The 19,906-nt window shown below is 45.3% G+C and overlaps 1 protein-coding gene across 1 annotated transcript in view; it reads right to left on the bottom strand.

Annotated features, from left to right (window-relative positions):
• LANCL2 (LanC like glutathione S-transferase 2) overlaps positions 1-19,264 on the bottom strand; it is a 33,327-nt gene extending 14,063 nt beyond the window's left edge. Inside the window, exons 1-5 of the mRNA XM_069812095.1 lie at positions 18,131-19,264; positions 6,543-6,660; positions 3,535-3,742; positions 1,147-1,294; positions 384-530 (exon numbers count right to left, since the gene is read on the bottom strand). Of these exons, the coding sequence (XP_069668196.1) occupies positions 384-530; positions 1,147-1,294; positions 3,535-3,742; positions 6,543-6,660; positions 18,131-18,334 (825 nt within the window). The 5' untranslated portion in view covers positions 18,335-19,264. The remainder of the gene's footprint in view (positions 1-383; positions 531-1,146; positions 1,295-3,534; positions 3,743-6,542; positions 6,661-18,130) is intronic.
• Positions 19,265-19,906: the final 642 nt, after the last annotated feature.

Below are 19,906 nucleotides of genomic sequence, written 5' to 3'. Positions count from 1 at the left end.
TTTTTTGTGACGAGTGATGGATGGTAAGTGCATATTAAGTTGGTCTAACTGCAGGCACCAGAAAAAGTATGAAGATGAGGGAAGGCACCTCACTATCTCTTGAGGATAGGAAACTTCAGCTCCGGGAACGCTGGTGCTCTGAACCACAACTCAAGGGTTAATTCACTCTAATGCGAGGATACCCAAGTCACAGTTTTCTTCTGCTACCAGGGCCTGAGCTAGCACCTCTGCACAGTTCTGTGCTGCAGATCTTAACTCCAAATTCTGAGACCCTGACTCAGCACAACACTGCACGTGCATGAAAGCTGAAGATAAGATCCTCTGATACAAAACAAGAAATCACTGGTGTTTCACCCCAGCCCACAGAAGACACTCACTCTTACCTGCATGAGCATGTAATAGATCCCAGCCACTCCATGGGCTGCTCCAACGTATTGCTTCCTGTGCCACTGGTACAACAGAGGACAACGGTCTGTTTTCCGCTCCTCCTTCGAGAAGTTTTTCCCCGATTCAATAATAGCATCTATTACCTAAGAAAGAGAACATGCCTCTTCCATCTGTCTTGCTTGCTTTGATTCAGAGGGTTTTGCTTTGTCATGACTAAAACCACAGTAAAGAATAAGCCACAATAAACAGTGATAGAATAACAATATTCAATTCATTTGGACTTGACTGTTGAGGTACAAATGGAATTTTTCCTAAATGATGGAATCACTTATATTTCTAAGAGTGGAAATTTAATATGTAAATATTTCTAATCACTTTTTTCCAGGCTTGCCTTCTCTGGTTCCAGTATCTGCAGAACAGACGTGCATCTTCTCCACACTGAATTCTCCTTTCCACTTAAATAGTCCCACACTTCTGTCTTAAGGTTTTGTGTAACAATTTCTCATCCTCAAATTCTCCAAAACTAGTTACTTCTTAGATGCATTTCCATGGCTGGCCATGGACCCACCCACACTGGCCTGTGTCAGTCCCAGCTGGGCAGCAGGGAAAGGGAGAAGAGATTGGAGGGACAGATGAGACTGAGTTCCCAGTTCTAGGTCCCTCTCCTCTCCAGCAACCCTCTCCCTTGAATTTTGTGAACAAGTGACTCCAGTTCAACCTCACTGATGCTGTGGCACTGGAGAGAGAAGAGTATCTTACCTCTTTGATAACTGACTGTGAGACAGTGTCCGGACCAATTTCAGTATTCAGGTACAGCAAGGCATATAGGTAACCTGCTCTGCCATAAAGCAGCTCATCTGGAAGTTCAGCATCTGTGCTTATGACTGTCCTTTGGAGCTGCAACAACCTGCATCAGACAAAGAAGGTAGGGAGAGAAAGCATCTTCTCTAGAGACCATACTAGACTATGTATTGTACAAGCCATCAATCAAACCAGAAGCAGAATGAGTGCCAAAGCCCCGCTACTTCCCTTCAGTCATCCCCAGTTCAGCTGGCTGCCAAGTTTACGCACAGCAGCTCTGCGTGCCTGCCATCCCTAACTGACAGGCAACTCAGAGCCAGGGACAGGTGAGTATTAGTGCAACTATCAGGTTTTTGTGCAGACAGAAACAAATGTATGGGTGCAGGGTGGGGGTTGGAGGAGGCTGGAGAGCTATTCCAACAAACAGGGAAACCTCCTGGAGCCTCCGGGAATCTCACCTATTTGAGGACCCTTAATTGTAGATGTGTAAGAAGAAAAAAACAAACCCAAAAACACCCAATACCACCATTCAGCACTCCCCCTCCCTAGACAACATGTTGTCTCAAATGTTTAGCAGCTCAATTTTGAAAAGGGCACTGCTATTACGCACAAGTGTTTTGCTTGCCTTTAGCACTGGAAAAAACAGCTTGGGCTGGCCACTGCAACTCCCATTTGCTCCAAAGAAACTCCCTGCTATTACTCTACCAGTCTGCATTAGAATTGAGGTGGAACAGAGGTCTGTTTTCCTGCCCACTCCCTCCCTGTCTCTTCCTATCTTTTGTGATTAAATTGGCAATCAGATGAAACCATGGAGATGATCACATTTTAAATTGGGGGAGGGAGCAAGACAATCTGGATTAAGACCAAATTCAATTCCCAGATCCCCCCAGCTGCTACTACTCGGCAGAAATGTTAGCATTAACGTCATGCTGGAGCAAAAACACTGACCCCAATGGCTTGTTTATCCTGTCACTGCTTAATACCAGGGAAAAGCCACTCACAAAAAAAAGTTTTATATTATCATTCCCTTCTTGGAACTATGCTTTGGACTTAGAATTAAATTATTTTTTTTAAACTGTCCACTGTTAAGTTTTATTATTCAAATCATACAACTGGACAGCTACAAGGTAAAAAGTTAAAAGTGCAATCATAGATTACATTTTGACATCTATAATGCACCACTCAGCTGGTGTCATGAATATATTTGTAAAAAAAAAAAAAAAGGAAGAAAAGAAACAAATACTCAAACTAACCTCCTTTTCAGTCCTCCTCCTAGAAATGACTTTCCAAGGGGAGGTGAGACTAAAAGATTTATTGCTAATCTCATTTTGCTATACTCATGCTTCATGCCTTATAGCAACACTGCTTTCCTAGCTGCATCCAGAATGCCATGCCCAAGTTTACTGTCAGTTCTAAAAGCAAAAAACCCCCAAACCTACCACCCATTTTAAAACTGAAATATTCACTCACGAACAGCAGCAGCAGCAATTAATCACTCTAGAATTCTGGATTAGAAAGAGACCAATTGTATTTCCAAATATAAATCAGAATGGAGATGAGGGCGCAAGGCTAGTCTGCAAATTCTGGCAGCCTAAGGCATCCTGCTGGACCACGAGCAGGTGGATTGCTGGTGCTGAATGCAAACCCCACAAGGCTCCACTGCTTCCAGCCCACACCAGGACAGCAATCAGCTCCGTACCAGAAAAGGGACAGTCAGTTCTCCAAGGAAGCTATACATCTGAGTGGGATTTCTCAAGACATTTATTACATTTAGATTACTTTGAAAAGGGGCTGGATTTTTTTCAGGCTACCCTTCATATGCTCTGACCTAATTAAAGCCCTTGCCTTTGACGGTTCAGCAAATACATCCTCTTTGTTTTATTAAATCTTTGTTACATACCAATCCGATGTACCATGTTTCTGTCTGGATGTTTCCAGATCCCTGCAGTGTACATGTTTTGTAACAAATCTACAATTAAGACCCACTCTTTACAGGAAGTATCACATACTGCACAAGCACTACATATTGCTGATGACAAGTGTGTGGCTTTTGTTAGATGTCACCTCAATGTGACAAAATCAAAACATGCATGCACTACAGATATGCCCAGGACATCCTGTCCTTACAGCGACAGAGGACTCAAGACAACATGCTAAACACGAATCAAGTGTAATCCAGCTTTAATAAAGATAAAGCCTATTTTGTATTCTTCTACTGAAAATGTATCAGGGGAGAAAGTGTCTCAATTTTTTAATCCTGTCCTCCAAAACTCCACTTGCTAATGTTACTGAACCAATGCTCTCTACAAATTAAGGGCATGGCTTTTTGCACCATCAATCACTTACTTGGCCACACATTCTTTAGATTCACTGTCGTTTTTCAGCTTGTGATAAACCACTGCACCCACTGCCAGTGGCCCAGCATCACCACAGAGGAAAGTAACTCTTCTGCCATTCAGATTGCGAAGGATTCTCTTCACATAATCAAGAGACCGCTGCAAATGGCTCTGGTTTTTTGTGACACGGTACAGTTGCAGATATAAGAGGGCAATACCTGGAACAACCACATGAAAAAGAGATAGTTTCATTTACTCTTCCTTCTAAGTACATCATATCCCCCTCTTCAGTGCCTCTGAACCAGTAACTCAAATACAAACAGGTATTTGGGCAATTAAAACATGTCAGTCAAGCGTCCTAGCTTATGCAATGGGAAGGCATCAGGCCATCTATTTGGATTACGTTTCAATTTGGATTGTGACAAAAAGTTAAAAAAAATAATCGGACCGAAGCCCAACGGTAGACTCACAATTTGCAGAGAATAAAGAAAATTCATGACACAGGCACCAATGCTCGGTGAAGAAATTACTGAAGACTCAAAAAATTGGGTTAACAAGCATGTGTATGACCAAGTACATTGACTGTACAATACTAATCTATTATATCCAAGAAGTGATGTATTTTCCATTTGATTTGTAAAAGGATCTTTTGATGAGGTTTTGGATTCAACTTGCCAAGTTCTTTATAACCCTTAAATGTACTTCACAACAAGACTATGAGCTTCTAACGAGTTAAGCTGGTTTGGAAAAGCCAGAAAGCAAACAAGTCCTCAGAGAATGCTGGAAGGTATATCAAGCTTCACTCCATTAAACTCATAGTTTTCCATTAAAACCAAACTAAACCTTAAAAATTGCAACGATGTAGACTGAAGAAAGTGAAACAAATCCATCTAAGTGGATGTTTATTGGCCAATTGCAAGCATACATGTGCAGAAGCAAAATATTTACCTCCAGATCTTACTGCATATCTCAAACTCATTTCTGAACAGGGAGAGCACTCTCCTGAGCCACAACCAAAGCTGAGTACACACAAGGCCCGCTTAGATCCACAGAGAGACCACCCGAGGAGTACAAGAATAGCACCACAAGAGTACTGATACATCCTCAGACGTTCTCCGGACTGGCTTTGAACAGGCTTTTCTAGAGGAGTCCAAGAGGACAGCTGCAGAGCTTGGTTAGCCCAATTCAGTGGCACAGGAACTTGTAGGCTATTTACTGGGATTTCTGTAACCCTCTTTTATGTCACAACAAACGTGTAGATACCTGGGCTTGGTCAAAGGATGATCAGAAAAGTAGCCATGATGCCCAGTTCATCCAATCCTCCCTTGTCCAACACCCTTAAAATGGTTCATCCAAGAGGTCTGTCTGGCACATACAAAGAGTACCTGTATTACAAGATGGACTCTAACATGAGTCCTATGATTGTACGTGCCAACAGTATATGCTCCAAGATTTTAAAGATACTTCACAAAGTAGAAGCCAATGCTCAGGACTGCACTGCCAATAAAATTTGTCTAGACTTGGTACATGACAAGCAGGGCAGTTGTTTTCAGTATTGCTTTTACCTTCTGATTTGCACGCTAGCAAAATGCTGCAAAGAGCAAGTTTGGGGAGAAAGTATTTGCACTAAGAATTTTAAAAGCCAGATCATTTAAGTATTTTTATTCAGAGTCATTTCCACAGGAGCCTTGAAAGAAGTTTACAACTTGGAATAGACGTAGTTGGCGATCCTTCTACAGGATGGAAAAACCCCGCTCTCATTAGACTGCATTACTTGTTCATCTATCTTCTTGTTTCAGCTGATGACGGCTGTGTTACTTTTAGCTTATGACTCATTTTCAGCATGCTCTGGTTTATCAACCGTAACTTCAGTTGTCAGTCACAGTGTCAGAACACGGCTCCCCGGGAACCGTTTTGTAATGTCAATGTGAGAAAGCCCACCACTGGAGATCTTCTGCACTCACTTAGCAGCCGCTCACTTTCAGACCTTGAAACACATCTACCATTTAAGTCTGAGCTGTCTAAAACTTCCCCACCCATCCACCCACAGCACCATCTGTACCAAAACATCAAGAAGAAAGCAAAGAAATTTTACCCTTTCATTGCCAGAATTAAGCCTGAGCACGGAGAGTTTTTCCAAGCTGCTCCCCCTCACGACACAAAGATAAAAGAACAGATCTCCTCAGGGCACATTTCAAACATGCTGTGCTAAAAGCATAAGTATGCCTGAAGCGTGAGCTAAACAGAGCAGGAATAGCATATGCCATTGTAAAAGCAAAGTGGCACTTAAGAGGCCTAGACGGAAAAGCGTTTTGGCAGCTTGAAAAGCAGTGGCCGCATCAGGCTTGACAACTGCAGGCTCTGCCTAAAGGATCAGAAGGGCTCATTCACATTTGGATAGCATCAGTGATGCAATGTTAAATGAACAATGGTGCCTAGCAATAACCAGCACTTGCACATGACTGTTCATCTTCATGAACTTCACAATCTTGCAACCCCATCTCCATACTCCCCCTCCTCACAAGTGCATTTTACCATTTTTGTACAGACAGAACAAGCACAGCCAAGCTATCCATACTCCAGATTTTAAGGCTCCAAGCTCCTGGGCACGGAACACCTCCCGCCCACAATGATTAGAAGATGTTGTTACCATTAGACGACTGCTAACTAATAGTCAGTTGAACAGAAAAAGGTGAAAATAACTCATTTTAAGAAAACCTTAAAGAAACGAGGTAATCTGAAAAAAAGAGCAGCCTTAGAAAATCCACTCCTTTTGCAAAACAAACCTCTCCATATACAAAAGCCAATTATCTCTCTGTAACTTTGTCTGCTGAAGTCAATGGAAGTCATTCCAGACAGTAGTGACCAAGGGTCCAAAGTTAAAAGAAACCAACTCACACAAATGCCTGTATCAGAATATTTCTGCCGCTCCTGTGAGAACACCAGAACCTCCTCCTGTGAATAAACCCAATTACATCATTTTACAAACACACTTCATTCAAATTCTAGCTTTCTCACCAGTCCAGCCAGTATAGGCAGAGCAGTCATGTGGATCTGCTGTCTTCAGCCCTTCCTCCATTTGTTGCAGAAGGTCCTTGATTTTTGCCTGGATCCTTTTTGAGAACTGAGCACTGACCTGAAAACAGGAGGCAGGAGAAAGGGAGTGAGTCAGAAAAGGAAAGAATCCAAGAATGCAAACTGTCTGCTCCACTTTCTTGTTTGGAAAAAAAAGGAACATAAAGCCAAAAACCAACCAAACAAAAAATAACTAGGGAATAAATACTACATACAGCAACCCACAGTGCCAAGGTGGTTCATCTTAAGTGTGTCCCATGTAACGCACCCTGATTACATATTAGAGTAAGTTACTAGTATCTACATTAAGACAAAAATTGTCTGACGATGCTTTAAAGTCACATGAAGAACAGTTACGGACACTCTGACACTACGTAATCATATGCTGCCTCTTATTGCAGGCTCTTAATACAGTAAGCAAAGCTTCTCTGAGCTGAGTAAAAGGTGAATAGAAGCAAAGAGAAGACAACCATCTGCTGCCACTCCATGGACCAGCACTCCATTCAGGGTCCTGGTACCAAGATGATGTTATAGATGAAGACAGCACAGTGAACCCGCAAGCCCCATGTTACAGGTGCTTGCTCTCATCACAAGGTCCCTGCACATCCTTTGTGGCACTATGGAGGCAGAAATAGCTAAAGGAAAATAAATGCTCATATTTGAGACAATCAAGTCAAAGCCAAGCCATCACCTTTAATGATGTGCTCAATCACATCATCCATGATGTATTCACATTTTCTTCTTAAACCCAAGACTTCTTTTGATGTCCCAGTTTGTGATCACCGCATGGAAGGCAAGTTGCCTAAACGCCCTTCCTCCTGCTTCTTGCTCTCTCCTCTCCCCAAAACAATATTAGGATTTACATGCTTTATCAAGAAAGGACGTTGTTAAATGCAGTGACGTATTAAAGAACAACTACCTGGAAGAAAGAGCTAGACACAAAGAGGGCAAGTAAAAGTAGCTCAGCAGCTTCAGCTCATGCATGAAGGTGAAGAAACAAATCTTTAATTTTACATATTGCTTGCTTTTACTTTTGACCAAGAAAAGTTTACATAGATGCTATATATGAAATATAGCAGAGGATGCTTGCCAACATTTCTCTCTCATTCAGTATACTGTATGAGTATAGGAAGATACGCTACTGATTACTCCCTTAAGCCTATGGAACGTGGAAACAGTCAATTAACTGGAATTTATTGCCCTATTAACTCCCATGGGAAGTGTATTCATGAAGTTCCTTCACAGGACAATTCTACATTTGAGTGAGACTATGAGGAACAAGAATCAAAAATGATTATTTTTTTTTTTTATTAAACAGTATCACTTACTGATCAGCTTTTTCTATTAACACAGGAAAAGCTTTACCATTATCAGATAATTGCATCATTCTGACAAAACAGTGATGTACACAAAGCTTATGCCACCCCAAAATATTTCCTGAATGTGTTTCCCATCACCTACAGAAAGCGCCAGACATACATCACTTGCCACCTGGATCTTAGTTACCCAGGAACAGCCAGAGGAGAAACTCTCTAGGACCATGGAAGCCAGCAGAGCTTCCCTATCCCAAACCAAGAGCCACAATGCAGTGGTCATCAGAAAAATGGCATTACGCAATTTGGCTACTTGTCAGCTTACACTGAGAATAAGCTACTGTTTTCTGAACAGTGCTTGATCTCCTTCCACCTCTTGCTTCCCCAGCCTGCTCCCAGATAGCAGCTGGTATAAATCAGACCAGAGAAGGCTTAGTTTGATGTTAAATACATCTACATTTATGACTTTTTTTTAATTGGAGAAGGAGAAATTAGCTCATTAGGAAGGTAAGATCCTGTTTGATTACAACACATCTCAAAACAGAAGGGTTCAGATAAATGACGGGTCCTGGTTGCCACCATGCAACTGATTACTCAAAATACACATTTTGGACTATTATTCAGAGCAGAACTTCAAATAAAAATCAGTGAACTCGAACATCTATTCAACAGATTCAGAAATCAGAAAGATAATAGGAATTACACAAGTCCTCTGACACACCAAAAGTCTCCAGAGTCAACAGTTCAAGTCCATTTTATGATGGTAGGAGGAAGGAAAAAGGAAATTTTGCCATTATATCTCATGTCGCACACGTACCACTCTAGGAAAGAGCTAGAGCCCCTTTAACCTCTCCAGTAACTAGAAATAGCAACCAAACACAGTAAGCATCTGATGGCTATTACTCTTTGGCCTTAATATGGCATGTTTTTTTTTAGGAAACTGTACCACACACACACAATATCCCCCTCTCCCTTTTGCCTAGTTCAGTGAAGTCTCAACACAAAGCAAAACCCTTCCCAAGGGCAAGGCTTCTCTCCTTCAAAAGACAGCTATGCCAACGCTAAGGCATATGGCGAAACAGCGTGAGGATATCCACGTGGATGCACCCAGGCATAGCGCTGAGCTTATCTGACAAGAGTGAACTAAGGTTTCAGACTCCCGGTTTATTTACCTACTGCACACCACAAGCAGGCTGGTTATCTTTTTGTTCTGACAATACACCTGCTGTTACCAAATCAGGGTATTTTTTATCAAACATCAGATCAAATTACTTAGAGGCAGGAGAGGAGTGGTAGGACATCGGGACACTTGGGTTCTGCTTTAAACCTCAGTCCCATACAAACAATTTAGCTCAGGTTTGCATATCCCTCTCTACAATGGCAACTGTAACTTACCTATCTTGATTCACTGCTTGGAAAAGCACACATGAAATGATTTTATTACATCATCATTATTATTATTATTAATCAGCCCAAACAAAGCTACTCCCAAGCTTATGTCAGTGTGAATAGGTTTTGTGGCAACAAAGTTTTCCCCAGCTACCTACTCCTCCACCACTGCCTCTTTGTGGTTGTTTTTTTTTTTTTTGTTACTCTGAAGCTTTAACAACCTAGCACTGTCACTGTTCCTTTGATAGAATTCCACTATAAGCTTATAACAGATGCTTACATGCACTAGAATAAATTAATCACATAGAGAAATGAATGTTGAAAGGTGGCTTTAGAAGATTTATAAATGTTCTTCAAGGAATCTTATGGTGGCATTACAGCTGAGCATAAAGCACACTAATTCATGTTGAGCGTGGACTGATTTTCATGAGAAGCATATTCATTTCATGAGGATGATTCCAGCTGGCATTCAGCTTTTTCTGCAGGTGACTCTTGTTATTCCTGCAAGGACAAACAAAAACCAGGAAGCCTGACCTCTGATATCCAGTATCACACTTACTCCTGGTTCACAACGGGCTGGGTGGTAACAGGAGCTGAAGAGATCTTTAACTAGAAAAGGCTCTCTCCAGGAATTCAACTGCTGCATTACTCCTCTGCTGCTGCAGGAAGAACAACCACTATCATCCCAACCACTGCTCAAGTTTTACACTGGCAAAAGACAAAAAATGAGAGCTCATTCCCCATTATACCCAACAGAACCCCACATCATATTGATTATGGTAACAAGAAAGGCTCGTTATCAGCATGAAACAAAAGTAGTGCAGAAAAATACAAATATGTTGGTTTTGCAAATTAATTGTTTTGTGATTTATTTGAACCATATCACTTTTTCCATTGCAGTGAGGTGGTATGCAAAGCTACATCCCAATCCAAAGCCTTTTAAAGCCAATGAAAATGTAAGGAATGTGAGCGTACATGTAACATCGCTCACCTTTGGCACTAATGGCATGGTGTCCAAGTTACGCTGTCCTTGTCAGCAATACCTGTTTCCCCTATCTGCTTTCTTTCGTTTGTGGGGTTCCTAAAAAGAACTTAAATCATCTTCTTTTGTAAACCCAGCACTAAAACTACACCCACGTTACAAAAAATACACCATGATGCAAATAAAAATCTCCTAAAAGAAATGCACATTTCACTTGCAGTTGATATTACAATAAGGTACCAATTCTTATTGACCTACCTCTCCATTACAGCCATATCCAGCTTTACAGCCGTGGCTCTAAAACAAACCAGCACCAAGAGCAGGTAAGGCAATAAGCAGCTGCTATTTATGTGTTTCATATCATCATTTCTGGTAGGTAAGAGAAGCCTGTAACTTAAGTCTTGCATGCACATTTGGACCAGATATCACAGTGCTTACATAAGTCTGACAATGCAACCATGAGACCTCATGGCACTCCTTTTGTGGTTAGAAGCAATACTCTGGTTTGACAGACACAGTGTGAGTTATCTCATTTGCCTTTTGCCAAAGACATTTAGATACCAATGTGTTTTTCAAAAACACCTCTCAGTTTTTATTTGTATCACGACACATCTACGCCAAGTAACTTGTGCGGACTCATGGCTGGACAATGGAGACCTGAGCTCAACTTCTTCACAAGTTGCCAACGTACCAGTCTTTCTTGCCACCACCAGCTGCCAAAACAACCATCTTGTCATTAACCCTAATTTGCTATTAACCCTATTTTACTTCATCAGCTCTTAGGGGACTGATGCTATGCACAAAATTAGACTGAAGAAGGAAGCAATTGATTCTGCAGAAGCAGCAAGGAGATGGCCTATACACACAGTGCTACCTACCGAACAAGCAAAATGCACTTATTTCATCTCATCTCCGTTCAAATCAGGTTAAGAAGAGACAGATATGTCAAAGAAAAGTGACGTTATTGTTGGTGATGTGCAGAACAGGAGACGTAACATGGTGCTGGGTTTTCTTTCAGCCAAAGTGCATCTCACAGAGAAGAAAATACAGCTCAAGCTGGCACTGCAGCAAGGACTCATTCAAAAACCAAACTTGCATAGAAGACTGCACGAGGGACACTGGTAAGGGAGAACGGGGTGGGGGATGACTCACAGCTCTACTGAAACGAGAAATCCTGGCCATACTGAAATCATTGGGAACTCTGCCACCGACTGTAAGGGAGCCAGGTTTCACGCCCATGCACTGGAGCACGGGTTTACTGAAGCAGGATGAGGTCTCACGCTCACCTCCCCAGAGCTCCTGCAAGAGCAGACAGAAGGAATGGCAGTAGGATCCCAGACACAGAATCTAGCAAGGTCAGCTGGGAAGTGACCTCCCTTTTTGTACAGAAAAACAAGTTCTACTTTGTTTTTACCTAAATCAAAAGACTGTTACAGCTCCAAGAGCAGCTTTTTTTTTCTTCTCTGAAAATACCAGATACTAAGAAACCACCCCATCACCCAGCCTGCCAAACAGTTAAACATGGCTCTCTGCTACTATTCAGTTAGGTCTTTCCAGAAACGAATGCCAGTTCTGCAAAACCACATGCTTAATAAATTATCTGAAACACTGCTGTCTGTAGAACACATTGCTCTGTTTTTCAGTGATCTGGCACCTAGTGCCATACATGTGATAGTGGGGGAAAAAAATAAAAAAAAGAAGAAGAGAAAAAAAGGGGGACGGGAGGGAAAGAGAGATAGAGAAAAATCTATAGCTGTAGGCAAACTATTACACTGCTACTGCTACAAATGCCAACTTAGGAATAGGCTTTAAATGCAGGCATCACCCTACTTCAGAGGAGATAAGGGCATGAAAAACAGCATTAAAAGGCAATCCATTCAAGTTACAGAAAGAATTGTTTAAAGCATGTAAGAAATAATCAGACTGTGCCTCTAGTGCATTTGTGTGTAAAAGGAGCTACTTGTCTCATTGGTGATTAGGTTGCAAAAAACCAAAGCCTAAAGATTTAGATAATCATAAAGAGTCATCAAAAAGCTTCAGATTATTGGTTACAAAAATAAACATGATTAACAGACACCGAGGAACATTATCCTATGTTTTCAGAAATGGAGGCTGATAAAACAAAAGAACAGTACTGAAAATCACTGGTCCTCCAGGTAGCCTAACACCAGCATGCTACTTCTTGAAAACAAAGAAAACAGAAGTCTGTTGTGACTACGATTTAAAGTCACTTGCTACACAGAGGTCTCTACCATAGCTGAGACATTTCGAGGTGGTCTACCAGTTGTAAAAAAAGCTAAAGCCTCTGCTAATACTGTCTAAATTATTTTGATGCACAGACAGCAGGTATATTCCACATACTGACCTTGACAGCATATCAGTGTTGTGCAGTTAGAACCCAAATGTAATTTATTTTCACCAGAAAATGAGTACCTGGTATTGCACTTGCCCATTCAACTAGCCAGAGTAACAACTCATTAACTCACAGGTCTGCAAGATATAACTAGAAACTAGCAAAGAGTAGATGGACGTGAGAGAATTTTATCAGAACTTGGGTTTTGATTTATAAAAGTATCTTCATTCAGAAATGGTTGACTAAAACCAAATAGGCTTAACCATGTGGTTAAAGTGTTGTCCTGAATAACAGGAAAGGCTTTCAATATAAAAGCATCAGAAAAGTGCTAAGCAGCATTTGATGCTGATGTGCGCTGCAGGAAAGAAGTAGCAGTTCTTTCTCTCAGGCTGTGTACACTAACTGCCATGAGTTAGTAATGGACAATGAAGTACAATAAACTGATTCTCACACTCAATTTTGACCAAAACTCACAAAAAACAAAATAAACTTTCCTTCAACAGAAACATGATTTGCAGTACTCAGAATCCTCTACTAAAATAGCACACACCTGAGATGGGGTGCCAGGAAACGGTCAAAAAAGTGGTAATCTCAAGAAATGCAGCTACCCCATCCCACATCTCTGGCAAAAAAAGTGGGAAAAAATATTTACTGGCTCTGGAGGTTCAATTTTGTCTCCAGTGCAATGAGCGGTATGATTCACATTAGTGTAAGTGGTTGCAGAATCAGTCTCAGAACAGAAGGTACTTGCTGCTCTCAGCAAGACAAGTAAAATGCCCAGTGAGACAACCCAACAAATATAAAAATTACCACAGGGAAGGGAATGAAGAGTGAGGCAATAACAAAAAACTTCAGCTATAATTCTTTAGATACATTTTAAAGGAAGACGAAGACTGAAAAGCCACATAAAGGAATTATCAGAACTAACAGGAGATTGAGAAAGCACCAGGAAACTAAACACCACTAAACCACCCAAAAGATAACGTAAGTAAATATTCTGTATCCCCATTAAGTGATATCTCTGCAAATAAGCATCATTAGCTTTAAAACAGGTTCCCTGTAAGGAGCCCCCTGCATGGCCTAATTAAGTACATGGTATACACTTGTCAGAATATACCACCTTTTACTAATATTCTTAAAACATTATGCCAAGTCAGAAAAAACTTAATCAAGAAAGAACTGGCCTAAAAATAAGTTACTGTTTGGGTATCCTAGTGACCTATCCATAAAGTCTGAATCCAGTTTTGGTGCTGTCAAAGACTACCCTGTGATTCCACAACAAATCCAGACAATCTTAAACTGAGGGCTGGGATGTGCTAATGTCTTGATGCCAAGGATGCTTTTCTTGCACACACACAAAATCCACATCAGGTTGTCTAGGAACAGGCTTGCTTCCACCTCTCCCTGGATAAGCAGGTAATATCAGCCTGCCTTTGGTTCCCAAGTCACTGTCCCACAGACGGTGTGAAAGCAGCTCCCAAATCACACCTGACTATGCGATGGATGCAGCCACAGAGCTGTGGTGGCTCCGAGGATGGTGAGCAATCTGAGGTTGATATTGGTGGGTCACCCACGGAGGCAGGTCCTTGAACAAGCCATCGCCACCCTTTACCAGCAAGTTCACCTCACCCTTCCCCTTCCCAGAAAATCCATTACAGCTTCGTAGCTCTCTACCACACGAAGGTTTTGATGAACAGTTTCTGAGCCAGGACAACTGGCTGCCTCCACTTTATGCAAGCCTGTGCAGACCTCCCCATTCTCAGTCCCCCACCTACAGATAATGGGCAACACAACGTCAATAATCTTGACTTTAACTGCAGCTATAGGTTGCCTCGGCTACAGTTCAGGTGGGAAAGCAAAGCACAATACTGCTCAGACAAGTTAGTCTTTGGTTCCCAGCCTGCACAGGCCCATAGCCTGATATTGCCACATTTAAGAATAGATGAGTTTATAACTAGAGTTGCCTACAATGCAGGGGAAACTATCAAAAGAACATCTGCTTTTCAAATATTAATACTTTCCCCAATAAACAACTACAGTGAATTAAAAATTAAATGAAACTTAACAGACAATCTGGTTTTCCCATGAACTAGGGAATATGCTTTGTTCTGAGTCTATAGCTGTCTATTAATTTCTCTGTCCCTTTGACCATTTACATTTCCATTTTGAAAAATTTTGGACCACTCCGAGATAACATCTGTAGGTACTTTTTCAGGCTAAGGTATCGCTATGGGGTCCATAGTGATACATATTTATTTAATTGAAAGATTTGCAATTTTTTAAACAAAGACTTAAATTTAAAATTATTTTTCTTATTGATCTAGAATTAATACTGTCCAATGGATTATTACATTCAGCTTTCTCAAACAAGTTACAGAAGCAATTCAAGTCCAAGATATTTTGAGTGTGAAGAAATCTAGTTAAGAAAAACTGAATTTCAACTACATGAGCAGAGCCCACCTAGATAACTGTAGTATTTACTGTGACTGTTTTTAAGAAGGCAATCAGCAGTCCAAAAATCTTGTTTTCTCTTCTCCTGTTCCCATACCTTCTAGCTTCCTGAACTGTACCTTATGCATATAAACACACGCTTCCATATGCAGCACTTTGTCCCAATTGTTTCACATTTCAGACAATGACTTGAAGAGTTTCTTGTCCTTTTATCAGCTGGATGAATATTAGATGGCAATCATGGCAGCTTATGAAATCAAATGGAGGGATTAATAATGCATTACCTTCCATGACAACGGCAGAGCCCTCCACACCTCTAGCTGTCATGACATGAGTCACTCAGTGCTCACCGCTCCACACAACAGCAGATGGGAGGAAGAAATTATGTAGTGCACTGAGGGCTTCTGAAAGCTGCTCTCGTTTTTAGGAAACTTGTGCTATAGTGTACAGTGGTTTACAGAACAGACTTCCTAACCTATGTAAAGTCCTTTTGTATTCACTGGGGCTTTAGGTAGGCAAAGACATTCCTCTGACAGGACTGGAGTCTGTTAAATGCAAAAAAAACCAAAACCCAAACTACAAACAACAACAAAAGCACCCCAAAATACTCACTACAAAGTCTCCTAAAAGTCAAGATAGTACTAGGACTGACAATACGCAAATGCTGCAAAGAATATAAATACACATGAATATACTCTTAGCTATGTTCTAGCCCAGAAACATATAAGACAATTCCTCAGATTTTGCAGATGCAGAAACAAAAGAAAATGTACACTCACATCTGCCTTCTCCTATGAAATGCACGGAACTGAAACAATTCAAAGACCACTGAAAGTTGCTGTAGTTACATCACTTTAATGCGGTACAGAAGATTATTTTTTTCCAGAGGAGCTTCATACTTTCGTAGGTAACAAAGCCCAGACACCACCTTTTATCAGATACACAGCTACTCAGGTGCTCAAAGATATTTTCTGAACAAAGCTGCACAAATAGCTGCCAACTGCCACACGGTAACAAGGAATGTCATCCACCATTGATCCTGGGAAAAAACATTTGCACCCACTGTAAAATAGCATACTCATCTACACCACAGCAGAACAAACATTCCCACTGTGAATATAGGACTAGAAATTCTTGACTAACTCATTTCAGCTCTGCCACAGAACAATGTCTCTGAATTTGTATTCATTCAAGAATTAAATCTGATGTAAATTGGAGTTGAACTATTCTGCAATACAGCTAGTATTCTCTAAAAACCAAAATTTTTAAGGAAGTTCACCTTCCTCCAGTATCAGTTTTCACTTCGCAAAGCTGTAGTCAACCTAGGACAGCAGTAAAAGAAGGCTTATTTTCTCTTTAAAAAAAACGAAGTGTGGGATCTAAAACAGGTACATAAGAAGGACAACTGGCCTACAGAAGGCCTTAGAAGAAAGTTCTTGGTACGTTTTTTTACCAATTTAACAACATATAGCTATAGCTGTTCTGCCATCTCTTCTCTGCCTTCATACTTAACTCATCATACTTGGATGTTTTTTATATACTGAGCCAGATACAAAAGAACAAAGAAATCACAGTTCTCTTTCCAATAAATAAATAAATAAATAAATAAATAATTTAGTTTTACCAGCACGGAGTATACTACCAGGGATTTTTGTAAAAAGCAGATTTCACTTCCAAACTTACCCTTGCCTTTTAACCCTTTTCAAGTGCCAAGTTCTGCTTCTGACAGCTGCAATTAGCTGTAGCAGTAAGACACCAGTCTCCCAACTATTCTCTTTTGTGTGTTCTGCTTAGCCACACACAACTTCACAAACCTCAGTTGCAACAACCTAGTGAAACCTTTCATCAGCTCGGACTGATGGTGAGCTGATGCTGTCCTGCTCATTCTTAACGATGCTCAGGAAGAATGCTGCTCTCATCACTGGGCATCACCATCCTCGCCCCACCCTGTCAGTAAGTCAAGGTTATTCTTTATTGCCACAAACAGAAAAGTACAGAGCTGAGGTTAAAGGCTCTCCTTTATTCATCCCAGCATACAGTCCAGTGAGTTCGGAAAGTAAACTTCCCACCCAGTGCATCTGTGCTTCTAGCAATGTCACCACGCAGTGTTTTTCATCCAAAAGATGACGAAGCAGCACCGTACTGAAAGATAAGGCTGCTCAGGGACTAAAGTGACAGAAGGTCCATATTCTGGTATTCCTTCTGCAGCTTAAGCCAGCCTGCGTGGTAACAGGCCAGAGCAGCTTCTGTGCTTAATGCCTAAAACGCACATAGCTCCCCGGCCAGCAGCGTGTGGCGTCGAGGAGATAAGCAGAGCAGGAAGACTGTGAACCTCGTGCGACCAGCACCGCCAGACAGACCCGAACCGACTGCCAGGTGCCTATCATGGTGCACCTGAATCTATAAAGGTGTAAACACGCGCCTTGGAGAGAACGGTCCAGCATCACCTAAAGCCCTAGTGTTGCTGTCGCCTGAGGAGAAACTCATCTTTATGAGACGCGCACTCATCTCTTCCCTTCCCTTCCCTTCCCTGTGTGGTTTCCTTGGTGAAACTCAGGCGACTTGTCGGCGGCGTGACAGAACCGCCGGGGTAACTGCAGCGCAGGCAGCACTACCTCCTGGCCCGCCACCGCGCTCACTCGCACTCAGCGGGCAAATAAACAGCTGACGGCAGTCACTTCCACCGGCTCCAAGCCGTGCGGCCGGGCTGAGCTCCCGCTCCTTCCCTCGGCTCACCCCTCCCGCCTCTACTCTCCGGAGCCCCGGAGGCCGCTGCCTCTGCCCACGCCGCCCGCGGCACAGCCGGCGGGCGGGGGCCGGCGCAGCGCTCCGCAGCGGCGCGGACAGGCCGCGGGCCGCCGCCCCGGGCCGCCGGAGGCCGCGGCCGGGCTCAGGGCGCCCCGCCGGAGGCCGCCCCGGGGCAGCGCCCGCGGCCGCCCGCGCCGCGGGGCCGCCCCTGCGGGGAGGAGCGCCCCGCGAGCGAGGCAGGGCCCGGGGGGCCAGGACGCGGCGCCCGCCTGCGCGCCCGCCGCCCGGGACTCACCTTCCCATCGGCGCCGAAGGGGAGGGACTCCTCCTCCGGCGGGAGCGGCGCCCTGTCCCGCTGGGCGTCCGCCGCGCTGGGGGCTGCCGCGGCTCCGGCCGCCTGGGGCTGGTAGTCGGGGTAGGGGTTGGCGAAAGCCCGCTCCTCCATCTCCGCCTCGCCGCCCAGCTGCAGCTTCAGCCTCTTGGACATGCTCTCTCCCATCTCAGCCGGCCCCCGGCCCGCCTCCCCGCACGGCAAGCCGGCGGGGACACACTCCGCCCCGCGGAGCGGCGGGGTTGCAGCAACGCGAGCGCCGCGGCCGGCAGCTGCCTCCGGCTACGGCCGCCGCCCGGCGGGCGCGGAGGCGAGGGGCCCGCGGCGGCCCCGCGGCGCTGGGGCCGGGGCCGGGGCCGGGAGGGCGGCGCGGCGCGGCCCGCCGGCCCCGCGGTGAGGGGGCTGCGGTGGCAGTGCCCGCGGCCGCTGGCCCATCTGGGCCGCCTCGGGAGAGAGGCGCCGCCGGCCCCGGCCCCGAGCCGCCGAAGCCCGACTTGGGAAGGCGAAAGGGGCGCCGCGGCGCCTCGGCTCTGCCTGGCGTCCCCGTCAGCCGGGAAGGGGGAGCGGCGAGCGCGGCGGCGGCGGCGGCATCACACCCGCAGGGGCAGAGCGCGGCCGGGGCCGCGGCCGGGCCCCCCCGCGGGGAGAGGCAGCCCGCCCGCCCGCGCAGGCTGGGTGGCACCGCTGCAAAGCCCGCCCGAGCGCCTCATCGTCCCCCGCCGGGGCGTCAGTCCCGCGGGCTGCTGCTGCTGCTGCTGCTGCTGCTGCTGCTGCCGCCGCCGGCCGCACGCCGGGTGGCGAAGCGGGGCTCCCGCCGGCTCCTCCCGCCCGTCCCCCCGCGGCGGGGACGAGCCGTCGCCCGGCGCATCTCAGAGGAGCGGCAGCAGCAGCAGGAGGGGGAAGGACAGCCCCAGGAGCAGGCAGTACGCCACCAGCGCCTTCACCCGGCTCATCCGCAGCCTCCGCCGGGCCGCGCTCATCCGCCGGCAGCCCCCGGCTCCTGCGCGCCCACCCTAGGCCAGCCCCGGCGGGAGGGAGGCGGCCGCGGCCCCAACGCCCGCCCTGAGGGGAAGGAGGCGGCCCTCGGCCGCCGCCCGGCGGGGAGGGGGAGGCGGGAGGCGGCGGCGGCCGCCTCAGCCGGCGAGGGGAGGCAGCTCCCCGGGGAGAAGGGGCGGGGGGCCTCCCGCCCTCGTCCCGCCCTCGGGTTACGGTGTCGGCCCGGCGGCTTATTGTGGCCCAGGCACCGCTCTGCCTACGGGGAACCGCCTCCCCAAAGCCAAAGCATGTTAAGAAAAGCAAAAAAAAAAAAAACCCCAAAACCAAAACCCCCAGAGCACTAGCGGGGGCTGCCGGCGGCAGCTCGTCGTCCCCAGCCTGAGTCCCCGCTCCACGCGTGGAGCCGGGCGGGGCAGGCCCCCAGCGGTGGCCGGCGGCTGGGTGTGAGGGGGGATCGCATCCCGCCGCGGGAGGAGCCGTGGCTCGATCCCGTGTGGATCACGCGTTCGTGTGTGGGAAGAGGTCCGGGGTGGGTGCGGGGGGCGCTGAATGCCAGGGCACCCTGCCAACATAGATTTAGCCCGCCGTGTTACCGATGCCTCCATCTAAAGCTAGGAGAAGAGCTCCAGGTGGAGGGGCACTGTACAATAATCAAGGATAAATCTTTTCTATTCGCAAAGAAATGGTAGATGCTGTCGGTGTTGTCATAGCCTTCAGGAATTCATACTGCATACTGAAACACCC

Source organism: Haliaeetus albicilla, chromosome 2, assembly GCF_947461875.1.
Source record: "Haliaeetus albicilla chromosome 2, bHalAlb1.1, whole genome shotgun sequence".
Lineage (NCBI taxonomy): Eukaryota > Metazoa > Chordata > Aves > Accipitriformes > Accipitridae > Haliaeetus > Haliaeetus albicilla.
The sequence above is the reverse complement of the archived record's forward strand: the minus strand, read 5'-3'. Positions and strand labels throughout refer to the sequence as shown.